The 19,447-nt window shown below is 39.8% G+C and overlaps 2 protein-coding genes across 23 annotated transcripts in view; both read left to right on the top strand.

Annotated features, from left to right (window-relative positions):
• UNKL (unk like zinc finger) overlaps positions 1–15,467 on the top strand; it is a 32,103-nt gene extending 16,636 nt beyond the window's left edge. For 12 of the 22 annotated variants that reach the window (XM_065031098.1, XM_065031085.1, XM_065031087.1 and 9 more), the window contains 8 exons: positions 761–949; positions 1,547–1,609; positions 2,689–2,854; positions 5,705–5,797; positions 7,088–7,318; positions 7,976–8,178; positions 8,989–9,243; positions 11,471–15,467. In XM_065031098.1, the coding sequence (XP_064887170.1) occupies positions 761–949; positions 1,547–1,609; positions 2,689–2,854; positions 5,705–5,797; positions 7,088–7,318; positions 7,976–8,178; positions 8,989–9,243; positions 11,471–11,626 (1,356 nt within the window). In that variant the 3' untranslated portion in view covers positions 11,627–15,467. Of the gene's footprint in view, positions 1–760; positions 950–1,546; positions 1,610–2,688; positions 2,855–3,322; positions 5,685–5,704; positions 5,798–7,087; positions 7,319–7,975; positions 8,179–8,988; positions 9,244–11,470 lie in introns of those variants that run through there. The other 10 variants (XM_065031091.1, XM_065031086.1, XM_065031101.1 and 7 more) reach the window with 5 other exon arrangements.
• On the top strand, positions 14,245–19,240 carry LOC135575505 (uncharacterized). Its single transcript, XM_065031117.1, has 2 exons — positions 14,245–14,465; positions 15,543–19,240. The coding sequence occupies exons 1-2, from the start codon at positions 14,245–14,247 to the stop codon at positions 16,255–16,257; spliced, it is 936 nt and encodes a 311-aa protein (XP_064887189.1). The 3' UTR covers positions 16,258–19,240.
• Positions 19,241–19,447: the final 207 nt, after the last annotated feature.

Below are 19,447 nucleotides of genomic sequence, written 5' to 3'. Positions count from 1 at the left end.
CTGGCACCTGAGTTCATAAATGTCAGGTTGATCAGAATTGCATTTTTAGCAAAAAAATTATCTGGACCTACTTACAGATTGTACCTTCATCTTAAGCCTTTTACTTTAGAAGTTTAAAACCATAAAACGTACAGCAGAACTAAAAGTTATAAATTCAGTAATATTTTAAAACATTAAAATGTTGATTTATTAATCAGTAACCATTTTTATATTGAAGAATTTCAGAAGACGGCCTTCTGAGATTTACAAACAGGCATTTAGGTGCTTTTTGCCAAGATTCTACATGCCTTTTTCTTTTTGAACTGCTTGGCTTGATCCAGATGAGTTCTTTTAAGAGTAAAATGTTGTATAATGCTTGCATTAAACTGTAAATTAAGAAATATATGAAGGAATAGAAATTAGTGTTGTCGGAAAGCAGTCATTCCTTTTTTTTGTAAATTAATACTCATTAAATAGAGAGCAATCTCTGTCTGTGATTGGTTTTGTGCATAGGGACCAAACAAGGTTGCATTCCAGTGTGCACAAGTGCATCTCCTTTTGCAGTCTGTCTGTTTACTGTAGCTCCATGTTGCTTTTGTCATCTGCTACTTTTTTTAAGCTAATGCCAAAAATGTATACAAATAAACCCAAATTAGTATTGTATTTACATCAGACTTAAATAAATTTATAATTTCGACTGATTGTGTTACAGAGGGAGACTATAGCTGTATGCGTAAAAAAATCATAGAGTATATTAGACACTGGTTTTTGTCTTCTACAGATTTCGTGTTCTTCAAGTCCAACTGTAACATCAAGTTCTGGTAGCAGTAGTTCTCTATCACCCCTTGGATCTCTCTGTAGACAGAGATCATTAGCAAATGGTGGTTCATGTTCTGAGTCAAGCACATCTGGTGTTTCTTCATCAATATCTTCCTATCCGAAAGCACCAGGCTTTGAACGAGAAGATCAGGTATGTGAATAATACGGCTCTAGAAGTACAAATGTAATCTTAAGTTAAATTAGATTCAGCATTAAATGTTGTCTGCCTCGTGTATCAGCACTTATTTTTGATAATTCAGCAGTATTTGGAACCCTCTCCTGAGCTAAACTGCATCAACTTTGCAGTTGTCACAGGCCAAGAACACTCGTGCATTCACTGCAGCTCGGCTGACATGCAGTGAATTCCAGATTAGGAATCTCCCCAGGGAAACAAGGCACAGGCACAACAAGACTGCTGAAAAGCAGCAGAGAGAACCATTTTTTCCTGAGGAGACAGAGCGCCTTGCAGAGTTCACTGCTAGTCGATTTTTGGACCAGAAATAACTTGAATGTGCTCAATTATGCATATACGTGGAACAATTGCAACTGCTCTTCCTTTTCCATGTATATTTACTCTATGATTGTTAAAATGTAATTCTCAATGTGGGATTGCAGTGAGGGAAATGAAGTCAGCCTGTTTAAGATACATACCATTACAGAGATGCCACTGACCCTCCATAAACTAATAATATCTTTTACAGCAATGACTCATTAAGTTCATAGATTACAAAGATTTTTCTTCTTTCAGGCAAAGCATCGAGAATTCCCAGCTGAGAATCAGCAGACAATAAATGAACAAGACAACAAGCAGGTATTGCCAAAAGCTAAACACTGTGTATATTTTTCCCCTTTGATAATCTATTCATGCAGTATGAAAGTTATGCGGCACTTTACAACATTGTCTAAGGAAAATTTGAGCCCAGTGACAGGACAAGAGGCATCAGGCACAAACTGAAAACCAGGATGTTCTGTCTAAATGTACGGAAATATGTTTTTACCATGTGTGTTCAAGTGAAACTTTCCATATTTCAGTTTGTGCCCTCTTTTAAAGGAAAAATTATTAATTCTCGTGGTTGTTGTTGGCCTCAGTCTTGCACTATATCTAGCTTTGAAATAGACATTTTCTGTGGTATTGGTAGAAATCTGAAGGGTAAATATTGCACAGTCACTGCTCATCATACAGAGGACAATGTTGGTTTATTCAGTCACAGTTAAATGGTTTTATTAACTAAAAGATTGGAGGGAATAAATAAACAATAAAGAGAATTAATATAGTGGTAACGCTGCACCAAGTCCCTGTAGCCTTTATGGAGTTCTTTTCCAGTTTAGAATGTGATGTGGTTACATATCGTTTGCATTTCTTACATTTTACAATTTAAAAGTGTGATTCGTATATTAACAAAATGTTCAGGTAGAAAAAAGTAGCAGATGTACAGGTCATCATATAACGTGATACTTGTGTGCAGCACAATCATGTTTACACACTGATTGCATTCAGATTAAATGAGAAAATTTGCAGGTAAAAAATAAAATCATTTGTGTACAAATGCGTAATTAAATGGTACAGTCCCCCAGGAGATATTTTCCTTTTGAAAAGGAGCATCAGACTTCAGCTAACTATTACGTTTATTTAAATACATGGGGTTTTTTTAAAGCAGAATTCCCTCGTGTGGTAGTGATGTCCAGCCACAATGGAGAAATGGGCTCGCTGGGAAACTATAAGGAGAATTATCCTATCTGTTATTCAGAGGGCTCTTCTGGATTTCTTTCTGTTTGAATTAAAATTAACTACATTAAAAGCTGTATTCTCTTTATTTTATATGTTTGTACCTAATTCTGTGTGAGTGTGTGTGTGTATATTTATATACCTATGTTCGTTTTTTTTAACAGAACCATCTCAGTGTTTTTTCAGCAGTTAACCCACTCGCTTCCAGTATAACTTCCAGTCTGGCCTCTAGTGTTGGGTCAGATGGTTCATCTCCTACAGCTGTCTCTGCTATCAGTGCCAAAGCTCTCCCGTTCTATTCTGGCAGTAACACAGTTGAATCTGTAGTAGGTAAGTCTTAACATCTCATCTCCAGTTGTACATGCTTTTTTGCATTATTCAAGTTGTTCTTGCTTTAGCATAGGCTCAAAGAACTGTGGTCTCACAGGTGCTGGATAGAGAGGAATAATCACTTCCCCAGCCTGCTCGCTGCACTTTTACAAATGCAGGCCAATATGCTGTTAGCTTTCGTTGCCACAGAACATGCTGAACGTGTCATTCATCAGAATTCCTACATCTTTTTCTGCAGTGCTGCTTTCTGATCTTCTGGGCCCAGTCTGTGCTGTTGCAAGGGGTTATTCTGTCCCAGGTGCAGCATTGTTGTATTTGCTTTTGTTGAATTTCATGAGGTTTCTGTCAGTCCAGTTCTCCAGCCTTTTGAGATCCCTCTAAATGGAGGTCCTGCCAGCGAGTGTACCAGCTGCTCCCCTTAATTTAGTGCTAGCCACAAACTCATTTAAATTTGTGTCACTTTTACAGTAAGTGTGGTTTATTTCGGAGGCTGTGGCAGGCAAAGTTGCGATTGGAAAGATGCTGTATTCTGCAGTCTGTGGTATAAGTCATATGATCAGGAAGCAGCTCTGATTAGCTGGTGTACTTGAAGCTGTGTTTAAATCCATGTGTAGCAGTGACCAGCAGACTGCAGTGAGTCAGCATGTCAGCATGGTAAGTTAGGCATTTGCTCTTTTAATTATTTTAGGAAATAAATCTATGCAGAATATTAAATGGTGGATGATCTTCTGCAGTCTCACAAGTGTATAGCTTGCTTTCTTTAAAGTTTTTTTTTTTATGATCTGTGTGTTGGAACAGAAAATAAATTTTAGATTATTTTTAAATTTCAGAATTAGAATGAGTAGAATTTTAGTTTTTATTCTATGCAAGTCATATAACTTCATTGGCTTATGGTTAATATTTTAAGATACGCTATGGAAGGAAATCACACTTTTGTTGAGATAAACATTACTTCTGGAATAAGTAGTTGGCTGTAACAAGTTGCTCATATAACAATAAAAACCACGGTTTAATTACTGTAGATTAGATGTGGTGCTAATCAGTGTAATTTTAAAATAGTGATATACTGAACAAGTGTTGCAAAGTAATTTAAACAGTGATATGCTATGTTTGCCATGTCCCAGTGTGACTATATTATTGAGCATGAGACTCTTGATTCCTCTGAGTTAGAATATGCCTCTGCTGTCTACAGATGTTTTTCTGAAACAGTTTTCAGAATGCTGTTTGTTATCAGAATATTAATCACAAAATACATGTCTCATGCGTGTCTAAGGTGGTGTAGTTCATGGTAACTGCATAGGTTTGGGGTTTTTTTCTTTAAAATAATTTCATAGATATAAAAATTCTTTTTCCAGAGTTCTGCTTCATGGACATACACGATGGCATTAACAATAAAGTGCTGCACATAATCTGAATAGAACAGAAGATTATTGTGGAACAGAAAATAGATACATAGTGTTCTCATAGGAAGCGGTGGATTGAAGAATCATAAAAAAGGGATAAAAAAGGAGCTACAGCAAGGGAAGGGACCGGGTGATTATGGGAAAAGGGGATGAGTGGGTTTGGACAAAGGATGAGGTGAAATGCAGGAGGGTTACATTAGCAAGGGCTGAGGAAGCTTTGTCAGACAGTGGGGTCTGTAGCCCTTTCTGTGGCCCTTTATCTTGATCTCCTGGGGAGCTCCAAGCCCCCTCTGTCTGCTCCCCGAGTAATCGTCCCCAAGGGGTGGGGAAGAGAAAGGTGCAGCAGAGTTGGGAATAAGTATACCAATCAGATAGAAGTAATATTTGGCATTGAGGCTTGGACAATTTGTTGAAAACTGGAGTGGAAGAAGGTATATTGTTGCAGTCTACTCCTGTCAGAGATGAGAGGTGCGTTGAGTTGCTGGTTTCGTTCTGATAAAAAACCACAAAGCAGCATAATCAAGAACATAAAAGCTGCAGGGTGTTTGAAGTCCTCCACAGATTTGGAGAGGAATCAATAGGGAATGGGCAGCAGTGAAGGGAAATGACTCAAGTGGTAGCAGGGAGAAGGTGGGAGCTTAACATTAGGGGACATCTGCCAGCCTGATACTTCAATCTGTTCATAGAATCATAGGATTGTTTGGGTTGAAGGGACCTTCCCAGCTCCCCCAGTGCCACCCCTGCCATGAGCAGGGACATCTTCACCAGCTCAGGTTGCTCAGAGCCCCGTCCAGCCTGGCCTGGGATGTCTCCAGGGATGGTTCATCCACCACCTCTCTGGGCAGCCTGGGCCAGGCTCTCACCACCCTCAGGGGCAACAATTTCTTCCTCATGTCCAGCCTGAATCTCCTTCCTTTTGTTTAAAACCATCACCCCTTGTCCTATTTTAACAGGCCGTGCTAAAAAGTCTGTCCCCATCTTTCTTCTTGGCCACTTTTAATTACAGAAAGGCTGCAATAAGGTCTCCCCAGAGCTTCTCTTCTCCAGCTGAACACCCCAGCTCTCTCAGCCTGTCCTCCCAGCAGAGCTGTTCCAGCCTCGGATCATTCCTGTGGCTCCTCTGGCCCCTCTCCAGCAGGTCCATGTGTGTCCTGTGCTGAGGAACCAGAGCTGGACCAGCACTGCAGGGGGGTCTCACCAAAGTGGAGCAGAGGGGCAGAATCCCCCCCTCCACCTGCCGAACACCCTTCTTTTGATGCAGCCCAAGTTAAGATTTGCTTTGTGGGCTGCAAGCACACATGCTGTCTCATCATGACCTAGATGCAAAAGAATTCTGTGATAGAAGCACTAACAAAAATAGTCAAATAAAGTTTCCTTATTTTAGCCATTATGATAGTTTTATGGATAATTCAAAGATAATTCATTGATACAATGTTTTGTTTAACAGGTTCTGCTTTAGATTTGCATTTTAATGATGTGAACATTGCATCCCTAGATAGAGAACTAGAAGATCAAGAAGGCAGTGACCTTGGATTAGCAAGTAAGAGGTCCAATTTGTTAATTTAAAATATCCTTCTTTCTTACCTTTCCAAACTTTCGTTTATCAAAATAGTTACAGACAACACAGACTTTGAAGAGAAGTCCTCTGTTTTCTTCCAGCCGTGGTGTAAAGGGACTGCAGCACTATCATCCTGTCTGTATTTTGCCAAGAATTAGTCTATTAAACATTTTTTTTAACATGCTTAATGACTTGGGCCCATGGGCATAACAGTAGATGGAAAGACTTACATGCATTTACAGAAAGACATTATGCTTGCACTTGACTGCCTGCATATTGAGTGCTGCAAATGTCTGACAGCAGGCAGCGTGTGCTGCAGGGACCAGCCAGTACTTCCATGGTTAGGTGGCTGCTGAGTGGGGAGAATTCTTGAGGAGAAGGAGCTAGCAATCTTTAGGATTTTAATACTTGCAAGTCAGAGTCCTCGTCTTTCTATTAATCTAACCGGGGAGGAGCAATTCAGTTGAAGGTCTGTTGGGAAGTATTCAGCCGTTTGGCCTCTTCTGGGAGGGGAGCGGCACGGCGAAGGAAAGCAGTGCAGCGGAGAGACAGCAGGGAGGAGCGATGGAGGGGGCAACATCAAGAAATTAAAATGCTACCTTTTCTTTGCGAAAGTAGCAGAGGGAACATAATCAAGAGGCAAAAATTAGAAAAATAGGAGGGGAAACTGAGGAACTATAATTTTGTTATATTCCTTTGAGAGTCACAGAGCAAGAGAACAGATGTATTTATAATACTTCATTTATTTGCTGCTATCTGTTTTGCTAGCATTTATTCGAAGGGTGTCTGGCGATTATTAAGTTAGTTGTGCAAGCATTCACTCGTGCAAACAAAACTGTGTTCTTGGGTGGCAAACGTGTTCCTCTCGTGTCCTTCTTGCTCTGTGGCTCTAGACACAAAGGGTGAAACAACTACAGCTCTGCCCCAGTTTATTATTGCTGACTGTTGCTCCAAGAAGAGCAATTTCTCCACTTGCATTAGTTGTTTGCTGTTAAAATGAGTAAGTCAGAAAACTCAATCTGAAAAATGTTTTCTCTTTCTTTGTAGCTGCATACGAAGCCACTGGCATAAGCTATAAATTATGTTTTCAGGCACTTGGAAAACTACTTTCAAGTGTTCAATTTAAAAATATTTTTGTAATATCAGATAAATAAACTTTTTAAATGAAAGGTATTTGAATATATAATTTAATTGACATTTGATACTTTTTTCAGAAAAATACTTACACCTTGGACTGCTTTGAAACTTTGTTTTGTCCCTGTGCATCCATAGGTCAAAGATTACTGGGAAGTTCAGCACCTGTCAACATTCCAGGTTCTCTTGTTCGTTCCTCATCTTTACATTCATCATCATCCCTTTCAACCTCTCCACTTAGTTCTCTCTCACAATCACTGTCTCAGTCCTTTGTTTCGTCCGCCATGGCTCCTCACTACCAACAGCCTCAGCCTGTGAGGACAGACCGTGGTTTGTTGGGCACCTCAGCCTCTTCTCACAGCCCTGCAGGTAAGTACGTTGAAGGCTGCACTTTGTGCATTGTAAGAGGGAGCTCAGTGGCGGGCAAGAAGTGTTCACTTCAAGGCTTTGCATGGTTTTTATGTCTTAATCTGGACAACAAAGCTTAGCTCTTTTAATTGATAGCACTACTGAGGATGGGGTTGCACGTGGAAGAAAGTTCAAGGAGTGAACTTCCATTCCCAGCGAAGGAAAAAAAATAATTATTGGAAGAGGGGGTATTTACAGAGGCGTTTGAAAGGGGTAAAATATAGGAGTTGGCATATAAGCAGCAGGAATGTATTTTAACCACAGCATTTTGCTAAAGGAAAAAAACAGAGGAAGAATTAAAATTATGTATGAGCTGCTAGGAACAAAGTTTTTGATATATAAATGAATTCTCACTCTAACTTCTCCTTTGATGGACTGTACTGTCTTTTATTAAAAGCAGCAATAAAAAATGTGGTAAGTCTCCTGAATTGCTATAAATACTGTAAACATTTTCCAGACTGTCACATTTCTGAAGGTAGTGAAATAATGTCATGAGTCTTGCAGGTAAAATTATAAATTTTGCGAATGTGGCACATCTGTTTTGTTCTTCATGCGAAATGTTTTGCAGCAGTGTGTGCAGAATGATTCATTTTTTAAATTTCTGCATTTGTTTTACAGGTGTAAATGGTGTTACAGGGAGCATTTGGGACTTTGTAACTGGGAATGTCTCCCCTAGCTCATCCCCAGTACTAAGCGGTGGCACCACCCCCTCAATAAGTCCAAACGCCAGTGGGAGCGAACTGACTCGAGTTAGACAGGAACTTGACAATGCCAAGAAAAAAATGAAACAATGGGAAGAATCTTGGAAACAAGTAAAACGGGTATGCTAATAAAATTATATATAAAATTATATATATATAAAAAATTGTATATATGTATTTGACAAACATGCAGCTCTTATGGCTTTTCCTTTTTACATATCTTTACATATCTTCTCATCCTTGGACCCAGAGTTTCACTGCAATCTGTCAAAGGAATCTCTGTAAATGAACTAGCAGCATAAAGGAAACTGAGTGCTTTAAAAGGCAATTAATTTTCTGAAAGTTGATCTGCCTCTAGACGAGAACACTTGCAGGTATTCAGGATAGGGCTGAACAGCAACATATAAAAACATACATTCCCTCCTGTACCTCTTTCAGACAGTAAGCACAGGAAGAAAGCAGAGGCTTCCGCTCAGCTGTGGTTGTGTAGGGTACCTGGACAACATCCCAGCAGTCAGGCTGAGGTTGTTGATAACTGCCAGTCTGGTGCATTTTCTGTAGTTCTTTCCTCCCCCTCATGTTGTTCTCTGATGAGAAGTAGCTAAGTAGCTCTACTGAATTTTGGTAGTTTTTGGTGTATGTTGACATTAAATTATTAATTTATCATTTAAAATTTGTTCAATGTATAGAGCTCCAAAAAGGCTCCTGGCTGTTTACAGACAAGTAACAGTGACATACCTAAAAATTACATTAAGACAAAACAAGAAGAGTTGTTAATTAGAAGGTAGGGGGAAGCGTTAAATCAACAGTAAATGTGTTGTTATGTTAAAACGAGAGATTACCTGCATCTTTGAAGGCTTTCAAATTTGTTCTTCTGTTGTTAATTTTTAACAAAATATTTTTAATATGCTGGAAATCTCTTTCTCCCAGGCCTGTGATGCATGGCAGAAGGAGGCTCAAGAAGCAAAAGAACGTGCTGACATCGCAGATGTGGACAAACAACTTGCTCTGCAGAAGAAGGAGGAAGTGGAAAATCAGTTTAAAAAGCTGAAGACACAATTAGCTGCTTGTCTGTCTACTACGTTACCTTATATGAAAAACTATGGAGATATAGAAAAGATATCTTTGCCAAAGCTTCGGTCCTTACAAAACCAGCTGCACTTAGATTTAGAAACAATAGATGAGGTGAGTTTCTTCATCTGCATAACTATTTCTGCTAAACAGAAACTGGTAGCTCAGTAACCCTCAGTGACTTACTTATGCCAGGTTTAAGTTCAAAGAGCAACACTGCTCTCAGTGTTAAGTCTTTTCTGGAATAGAGGATGGTTCAGATTTCTCAATCTAATGGATTCTTCTAAGTTTTTGATCAGCTATCAGAACAGATTACAAATGATTCACCAGAATTCTTGGGGTAATTAGTAAAAAACATTTAAAGCCACCTTTTACGTCCAACTTGGGTACTACCTAAATAACTAAAAATAATTGCCCTAAATAAGTTAAAATAGTTACATGCTTTTCACTTATTTAGAAGGTAGGTGGTGAGGTTCTGTGCTAGGAGTTTGTGTAGTCAGAGAGGCCAGTACAGACTTGGAGCAAAGAATCATTGACATTAGAAGGGACCTCTGGAGATCATGCAGTCAGATGCCCGGCTCAAAGCAGGTCAGCTCAAGCAGGTTGCTCAGAGCCTTGCCCGGTAGTGTTCTGATTGTCTCCAAGGATGGAGAGCCCACCACCTCTGCAGGAAATCTTTTCCAACATTTGACCATCCTCACAGTAAGAAAAGTTTTTTCTTATGGCTTTGTAGAACTTTCTGTATTTGAATTTGTACCCATTGTCTTTTCTTTCACTGGATACCGCTAAGAAGAGTCTGTCCCTATCTGTTTTGCTCCCTCCCATCAGGGATTTATACACACCAGTAAGACGCCGTTTCTTCTGAAGGCTGAACAGTCTTTCACCCTCTCCTTGTGTACCAGGTGCTTCAGTCCCTTAATCTCCTTAGCGGCATATTACTGCATTTCCCCTTCTCTCAAATCCAGACTCAGTTTTTACCAAAATTTAGGATACTCTTTTGCTGCCAGATTGAGGGCATTTTTCAGGGCTCTCAGCTCTGGGAATGTGAGGGACCACTCCTCTGAGCTCATCAAGGAAGATAATAATGACCATGTACTGCTCCAGGCAGCATGCTTCAAACCTTACTGGGTGCAACTTGGTTTCACATTCCTTTCTCCCCTACAGTCTCCAGGGGCAGTGACACCACATAGGACACCAGTTCTTGCTGGTTTGTTTTGGCTGTGATGGGCCTGTCCAGATGAAAAAGGATATTTCCTTTCAGTGCTGGGACAGTCGGGCATACTCCAGTACCTCTCTGAATTCAGCAGTGTCTTCTCCATCTCAGTGCACAGCCTGTCTGGTGCCATCTGTATCAATATCTGTATCAATATCTGTATCAATAAAGCCAGAATCGCTTTAGAAGAGTTTAAAGCATAATTTAAGTCTTGTCAATAAAGTAGGTGGAGGACAAGACTTGCTAGTAACTCTAGGCTTCTGTTATGAAGTACATTTACAGGATTCTGGGTTGGATTAGGGACCACTATTGGTTTTTTCTCCTAAGGGATTTTAAAGAGGAGCAAAAGAGTCTTTGGAACCCTTATCAATAGAGTCCTTACATCCTGGAATGGCAGTCACCTTGGCTAGGAGTGATCAGAACCATTAAAACCTTTTCCAGCTCCTTAGTTTCTCAGGTTTCCTTTACCGCTGTGGCCTTTTCTCACGTGTCTTTTCCTTTCAGGACAAAGTTGTGTCTTAGGCAGTGCCACACAGAGCGTTCTGCGTTCTTCTCTTAGTCCAAACCATGTCTTTCTCTTCAAAAATTAACACGACTTTTAGATGCTTTTCAGTTCTTCTTGTTCCTTAATAGCATTGATATGCCTTACCCCATGGAGACATTTATTTGCAGTTGTAACATCCTCCCCGAAGTCTGTACCAGTAGCTTGATTCAAAGTCTCGCACATTTGGGATGCTTCCATTTTATCCTAATGTGGACATTTCCAACAGCATGAGAAAATGTAACAGTGGTTTGAAATGGCAAAATAAGGGAGCAGATGATAATGAAAAAAGCTTATTTACTCTTTTGGTTTGGTTGGTTTTGCTTGTTTGTATCTCTCATCCCAATTACGCAGGAAAATTTCAGTGCAGAGGTTCAATCCCAGATATTTTCCTTTCTAAAAGCACCTATACTCCTCCAGCTGCTACTTCAAAGGTTGCACATGTTCTGATCTTATGACCCCTCAGTTCAGTCGTACAGAGACATTGTCCTTTGTGTTGTTAAATTAGAAATCTGTTCAGGACAGCTTCTAGAAGACACCTGTGTACTTTGGAATCGTTTTTATTGAGCGCAATAATCTTTTTACAGGTGATTTTTCAGCTTCAGTCCAAGAAGTGTGTCGTATGTCAGGAAGGTGATCGTAGCATTATCCTTAATCCACGTCAGCATTGTGTTCTTGGCGATCACTGCGCAGCTGCACAAGAAGAATGTCTGTGCCGCAAGAGAAAAGATAATCCGTGGTAACATACAGGCGTAGTACTCATATCATGTTCATGAATTAAATAATTGTATGGTTTTATACTTTGTATAAGAATTATATCACTGATAATTAATCCATCTAATAGTGCTAGACTGATTGCCATCTTGATGTGGGAAACTTAGTTGCGTTAAGATAGAGAATGAGCTTGCTCACCCTGACATACCGACTTCAGTCACTTCGTGGGGTTCTGTCATTCCCCCCAAGTCCCATCGCAGCTGTTTCTGACTTCCACTTACATTCCCAGCGCACAGCAGCTTAGCTTCATTTGCACTGTAATGACTTTGTATGTGTCTTACCATGATGCCCGAATGAAGTGTTTACACCGGTTATTTTCGTACACAGAAGATGGGTACGTAGATACGGTAACTGCACACTCAACAGTACCAGTGGTCCCTTTGCCGTGCGTGTTGTGTGCGGAACGCCAGAGCCAGTATTTTGCAATCAGTCTAACACTATGTTTACTTGGATGTTTGAAAAACACTGATTAATATAAAAGCACTTTTTAATTATTGCATTTTATTAGAAGATATGTTGTAAATGGCTTCAAGCTGCTTTTTGGGTCTTATGTTTCTTTTTTTAATATGCAATAATACGACATGTTATATGTGTACTGTGAATTTAAAATATTTTACATTGTTTTACTGTTAAATTACAATATGATTAAATAGAAATGATAACTTACCTAGTTCTTTTACAATTTATAATTTAAGTGCATACTGTAGTATTTATAAAGGTACCAGCAGACACAAAACCAGTGAGGCACGTGTGCTTTCATATCCAAAGGCGTTTTTTCAATCTTGTGAAACAGGTCAGTTTCAGTAAAATGTGCATTTGCACATTCCCCTCGGTGTGGATGTCTGTAGTCCTAAAGTATTTGTACGTCTCCTAACCCGTGTGGAACTCATTGGGAGCAGATACGATATATCTAATATTACCAAGTGCCTATCCCAAATATCCTATAAAATGGCAGAAGACATAAAAAAATAATTTTACAACTAATTTCTATTGCTTAATTTTGTATTGAACAATTTGACAATAACCAGAATACATCTCTTGCTTTTATAAATATTTAATAATACACTTCTTTTCAACAGCGAAGCAATGCACGTTTGAAAGGAACTACAGAAGTATTTAAATATGTAATCAGGCAGCGGCACTTTGACACAGAGATTCTTTTAAAAAGTGGTAATGTCCTTACTTCATCCTGGTAGTTGTGAACATGCAATTCAGAAGAAGTTAATTAATTACTGCATGTTAACCCTGTATATTTTTATTTTTGTTACATAGAATAATTGCCTGCATTATTCCTTTTTCTATTAAATTCAGGTGTAACACTAGTACAGCTTAGATTGAAATGACCTGCTGCTGTGTTACATGATTTGTATCTCTGTATTACTGTATTGAGTACAAACAGTGAGTTCACACAGGCAGCAGAGAGTTCACCTGCCTCCAGTTCAGTCACGCTAAAACAAGAAACAAGATGTACACTAAAATTCTTATCATTGAAATAGAGTTTTTGAGAACTGCGCCAGCATTAAAGGGCCCGAGCCAATAGTACCGCAGGCACTGTCTCCCTTGGGGTTTAGTGTTCTGTATACAGAGGCTTGAATTAGCAAAAAGTCATTACACATTATCTGTGAGAACTGAATGCGCAGACGTGTTGCTGCTTTCCTAAGACACAGACCTGCAGGAACACTGGAGACCTTTTGGGAAGGGCAAGGTAGGGTAAAATATTAAATACACTTCTACTTGCTGCTATTTCAAAATTTTGTCTGTATATCACTTTAAAGAGCAAAGTTTGGTTCCATAACATGATTTTGTTGACTTCAACAGTTTCTCTGAAACATTTGTACTGAGGAAAGCATAAAATTGGACTGTATTTGCATTTCCAAACACTCTTTTCTGCCCTGAAGTAAGATGTTACACTTTGAAAGGTGTTCCCAGCTTTGGACTTTTAAACAAAGGACCGTGGATCCCCGAGTTTGGCTGTAGGTATTAATTGATTTTTTGCATCTGTGTAGCCTTTGCAAAGACAGAGTTTTGAACAGCATTTTGGACTAAAGCAAAAGTAGTTCTGTAAGGGGTTTGTTTTGGTTTTCTAAACGGTGAGCAAACTGAAGAACAACGTGTCATAGTTTGAAATTATGTAGTTTTCAAACAAGCAGTTATTTTGGACACCAGTTTACTGTATTTATGTCGCGTAGAGCAGCATTCTGCAACCATTGTGCTCACAAAAACATTTAGAAATAGCTTAGTGCTGTTTTGAAAGAAACCAGCTGAGGCCACATTGTGCTGCCCTTACGCAGATACGTGACCTTTGTCACCCACAAATGGGTTTTGTGCTGTCGTGTCAGAGTTCGTAGTTCTCCATGGGTGTTCTAGTGCATTTGCCTGTGTCCTAGGGCTACGGTTTAGTCCCTTTTTTTGGTAGTAACAGGCAATTTTCCTCATCTTGTGACACCAACAAAAAAGGAATGTGACAAGTAACTGCAGTGTGAATCATCACCCGGATATCATAGTTTATACGTGCTGCATTTTTACAGGAAATGAACTATTATGTTTAGTCTGTTGCTTCTTAAAGTTGTATGTTTTGTGTTTTGCAATGATGAATCTTGAAAATAATGATGTGTGTCCTATAGTAGCATCAGTACTGAACGTTTTTCGGGTGTTCCCTGTAAGTTCCTGTGGTGCTGAGTTACACACACATCTACAAACGATCAAGAAACCGTTTTGTGGAGAAGGAAAAACCCATACCAAAGAAACACACCCATGTGTGAACTTCTCCGAGTGGGCAGCTTGCTGTGATTATGGACGAATCCTTAGGTAATCACTTGAACCAGAAATCATCATACATTACAGACATACGAAAATAATACAGTCGTTCTTCACTAAACTCTTTTTGTGAGGAATTACAAGCAAAATTTTCTGTATCTTTAATAAAATAAGTCAACTGCAAGTACAAATAAATACGTACTTGAACCCCAGTACTTTAAAACGGAGGATAACAAAATATATGCAGTTGATTAGAGACTATTTGGAAGAAGTCAGAAGTGAAATCTGACCTTTGTAAATATTCATCCTTGTTCTATCTACACCATCTAGAAAGTGGATACATTAAAATTACATTTTAGCGAGACCACAGTACAGTAATTTGCTGAATTCACCAAGTACAGAAAAGCAAACTAAATAGATTTTCGAGATTCATTTTGGTATTTGACGGAAGTTCTGTGTTAATTTATGTAAGAATATAATTTTTAATGTGAATGCCATTATGTTGTCACAATTACTTTAGCCTGGGGAATAATAGATTAAAATTGTGATTTCTCAGGGTTCTTACAGTTAGGGGCTGTAATTTAACCAGAAGGATGTTAATTACAGATGGATCCCAAGCTGCATGTTATAGGCTTATTATTAGTCTTCTTTGAGTAGCAGATTATTAAAGACATACTTGTTTCACTCTATTGTCATCCAGAGTATCCCGGTATTAAATATAGGTAGTAATATTATTACTGTCACACATGCTTGTGTATCTGTGGTCATCATCAGACCCTAAATAAATATGGAATTTTTACTCATATTAATTTATGGAAGCTGTTAATGTTTTGAGTGTATAGACAGAAATGATTTTGTGAATGAATTTTTTCTTAATACAAATCATATTATTTATAATGCATATACTCATTTACTTGTAGTGAACTGTTCAAAATCGTTAACGCTTGTTAAAACTTTTCTATGCTATAGCGTTTATGCAATGGTTTACAGAAGTCATGGAATTATTTTTATTACCAACATGGAAATAAAATTTTGATCTTTATTTCTAAGCAATATTGTGTGTAGAGACTCAAAAATTTACAGGTGTTTTCCTCGGCAATCTAATTACAGCATTCCTGATCGTTTCAGGGTTTCAACCACTGGGACTGGCGTTTACTGTTCCAGTGGAGAAGGTCCAACTACGACACAAATAAACCGCAAGACCGGCTGTCAGAGTCACTGGGACATCATCTGCTGGTATCTAAAACCGCGGGCCGGGGAAGGCCCCCGCGAAGCTCCTGCTGCAGAACGAACGTGGCACAAATGTTCGGACGCTTCGCTTCCGTGTCAGGGAGCACAGCGGAGCGTCCCTGCGCATCGCGCTCTCACCGTCTGCCGTTGCACGGTGCGCAGAACCCGTTGCGGCTCGTCCCGTGCGCCGCTGCTCGGTCCCCGTTCCGGTTACGCCCCCTGGCGGCTTCGTCTGGTCACACCCCTGGGCGGGGAGGGGCGGGGCGGGGCCCTGGCGGCGCGGGTGTGGCACTGCGCGTGCTCGCGGCGGCCGTGTCGCGAGGGGGTCCCGCCCGGGGCTGAGCGGGGCGTGGAGCGCACGGCGCGGTTCGGCCTGAGGCTGCTGCACACGCAGCGCCGGCGGCTGCTCCAGCGGCGGGGCCGGACCGGACCGGGCGGCTCCAGCGGCGGAGGCCTCGCTGCCGGCGGGGCTGCCGGCGGGGCTGCCGGGGCGAAGCCGCCCGTTCCCGGCAGAGGAGGTGGGGCGGCGGCGCTGCCATCTCCCTGCGGGGCTTACCCACCTGTCCGCTGTGCTGGTCGGTTCGCAGGCGCCGGCACCGCTCCTCTGTTGTAACAATGGTAGTCGTTTCTTGCTATTATTTAACTAATTCTTTATTATTTTCTTTACTACGTATCGCAGTATCCGAGTTCCCTGCTGAGGTCAACAAACTGGTTTGAATTGCAGCACGGTATTTGCTTTACTAGAGACGTGAACCACGTTCAGCTGGTTATGGATTTGGGGTTTGTGTTTGGTTTTTTGGGCTGGTTGGTTTTGGTGCTGTTCGGTTTCCTTGGCTTGGCCTTTGCAATAGCTTTAAGGGCCGTTATCCGGGATGTGCTGAGATGTTGTGCCGGCGGAGCGGCTGGTGCCGCCCTCTACGGCAGCTGCTCCGCGAGTTCGAGACCCCTCAGCGGCTCCTGTGCCCCGAGCGGGGGCTGCAGCCCGCTCAGCACCCCTGGGCCTGCTCGCAAAGCCTGTGTCCTGTCAAGCAGGAACAATTTGTTCATATTATATTTTTTTTGGGGTGGAGCAACTATAAGAAGGATTATAAATTATTCTAACAGTTGTTGAAATGCATCCTGAGGTACCTACATCTCCATTAGGTATAAGCTGGGAACAGGTAACATGTTCTCAGGTAATGAGCATGATCGGTCATGAATCCTACCAAAAAAAACCCAAACAAAACAAGGCAAAAAAATCCCTTAGATTGCTAATTTGAGTAGGGCATAATTTATGTGTTAAATGTTGGTTTTAAAAAAATACCCGCAGATGGTTTGGTTCATCTGGTCTTTACATTATGTTTTCCCCATGTTACGCCAGATTCAGTACATTCTAAGATAACGGCAAAGTCTCTTTGGCCAAACTTTGAATTAACTTATTCCAAAATCTACATGAATGCTGTTTGGATTTGTATGTGTCTAAAACTTTAAAAATTCAGGTATTGAATCCCTCTTTATTTTTTCTTTGCTTTTTAAGATTAAATATATATATATATCTCTCCAACCTAAATTAAGCATGTGATACTAGTTTTTAGTCAGGAGAACTGAAAATCAGTAAAATGCTGTACAATGATTTTTTCTCAAATCATTCTTCAGTTTCAGTAAGAAATTTTGCAGGACTTAATGTGGATAAGTCTTAAGACGCGTGTAAGAGAAACTGCAGATAACAAACATGTCCCAGATCATTGTGTGAGTTCTGAGAGTTGAGCCCCATAAATTCAAAGGGAGCTCTTTCTACTGCTGCAGAGTTTTTGGGCTTGATTCTTTGTTTTCTTTTATTGTCCTTTTTTTCTAAAAAGAACGGTCACCGTAAAAAAAAAAATGAACATGTGTATAGTTTCAGATACGGATTTTAAAGCAGTTGGGCCGATGTGAGAGAGAACTGGCTAAGAGCGTTCTTTCATTAATCTAGAATTCATTAGAATACAAAATTATGTGTTGTAAAGTAACTTATAGTACTTCCGGCCAACAATGTAAACAAATATTTTTGTTGGTGCTGCAAGTGATGTCATTGTGGAAAATAACCATATGGATACAGGCTTGTTTTCAAATCAGACTGATCGTTATTTCGTTTTATACTGTAGAGAGCTTTTCTGGAATGACATCGAAGTTTAACTTTCTTACTATAAAGAGATTATATCAAAGCAATTAAGTTTTCTAAGCTGTATATATATTGCTTTCTGAATAAAAAATGATTGAAATATTTTTTTCAGTGAAGTGATGCACAATTTAATATGTGTGTTTACAAGAGTTGTTTTTTCCTCCCTTCCTCAGAATCATATTCTGGGGACAAAAGTTCTTGTGTAGAAAATACCAGCACACTGAAGCTCATGAGTTCTGTGCGAGGCCTGAACAGCGCGTGTGTCAGAAAAACCCCCTCTCTTCCAGCAGGTCTGTGTGTGTAATTACCATATGTAACCTAAAATACCTATTGTATTCACCTCTTAGTTGCATTTAAAAGAAGAGTTAATATTGTGATCCGCTGCTACTGATGGGCCAGGGGTTATTCTGAGTAGAAGATTCAGAATAACAATTACATTATCAGCTGGCCTCGGATGGAACTTTATGTGAATGCTGTTGCTGACATCTTATGGCCGGTAGAATAAACGAAGGTTCAGACTCGGTTGTGTGCAGCATCAAAGAGTTCGCTCAGGTGGTGGCCAGTTGCAGTTCTAACAGCCTTTTAATCTTAAATTCTTAGATAAACTCTGATTCTGATCTTGCTCTTCCAGATTTCTGGTAGGATTAGTTTTGATTCTTGGAGTACAAACGGAGTTTACTCAGAAGAAAATGACAGGTTTGGTGTGTTCTGTGTTCTCAGCAGGATTGTTCTGTTATTTCATTACTCTTATTTCATTGCTTTTCGAGAGCAAATTCTGTGAGGAACGACGTAAGGTAATGGTGGAAAAGAACGTAAATAATCACAACGAAGCAAGTGGAGTTCATTGGTGTCTAGATGTCTGTGCTATCAAAATCTAATACTGTTTAGATGGTTTTGGAAGGTTAAATGGGGCATTCCTTATCTATGCAAGTGTTTTTCATACTTTGAGTACTTTAACTTTCAGCTGAACCATTAAAGACTAAAATTTACATCATGAGTGGCGTTTCCAGTTTGAGAAGTTACACCAAAACGTATGCAGCAGCTGGTTTTCGGTATGATCATTGCTTAAAAATCAATGGAACAAGTAGACAAAAAGTTTAAAAGAATCCCTTCCTAACCGGTGCACAGACTCAATATAAAAATCTGCTATTGCAGACACTAATCTTGGTGCAGAGTTCAAAGGAATTACATACATTTTAGATGTTTCTCGCTAGTGACATAGTTTTAAAATTATGGTCTGTGTAGGAATGAAGTGACTCAACCCATATCCTTACGTATGCCATTGCTATGAATGTCAACTGCGGCATCCACTTGCATGAATATTTCTTTCAAAACAAATACCAAGTTTTGTCCTTGTATTTTTAAACGCTAATTGTTAACAAGCCATGGAAGCAATACTTTCACCTAATAAACTAATGAGATAGGAATAGAAACCATAAAATAAAGCACCTTTTAATAGTTTAAATGTTTTCATAGTATAAAAGACTGCATGTAAATAAAATCTAGCAAGTAATGCATGTACAGCATTTTAAGTATGTCCAAATAACATAAATTCAGCCCAGGAGTCTAGAGTTCTTTAATATATCAAACAGATCTTCAGTCAACAACTTTTTGAGATGCTGATTTTCTCCACTCTCTAGCAACTGACTGAAGTACACTCTGT

The sequence above is a fragment of the Columba livia genome, chromosome 15 (assembly GCF_036013475.1).
Source record: "Columba livia isolate bColLiv1 breed racing homer chromosome 15, bColLiv1.pat.W.v2, whole genome shotgun sequence".
Classification (NCBI taxonomy): domain Eukaryota; kingdom Metazoa; phylum Chordata; class Aves; order Columbiformes; family Columbidae; genus Columba; species Columba livia.
This window is presented reverse-complemented; position numbering and strand designations above follow the sequence as displayed.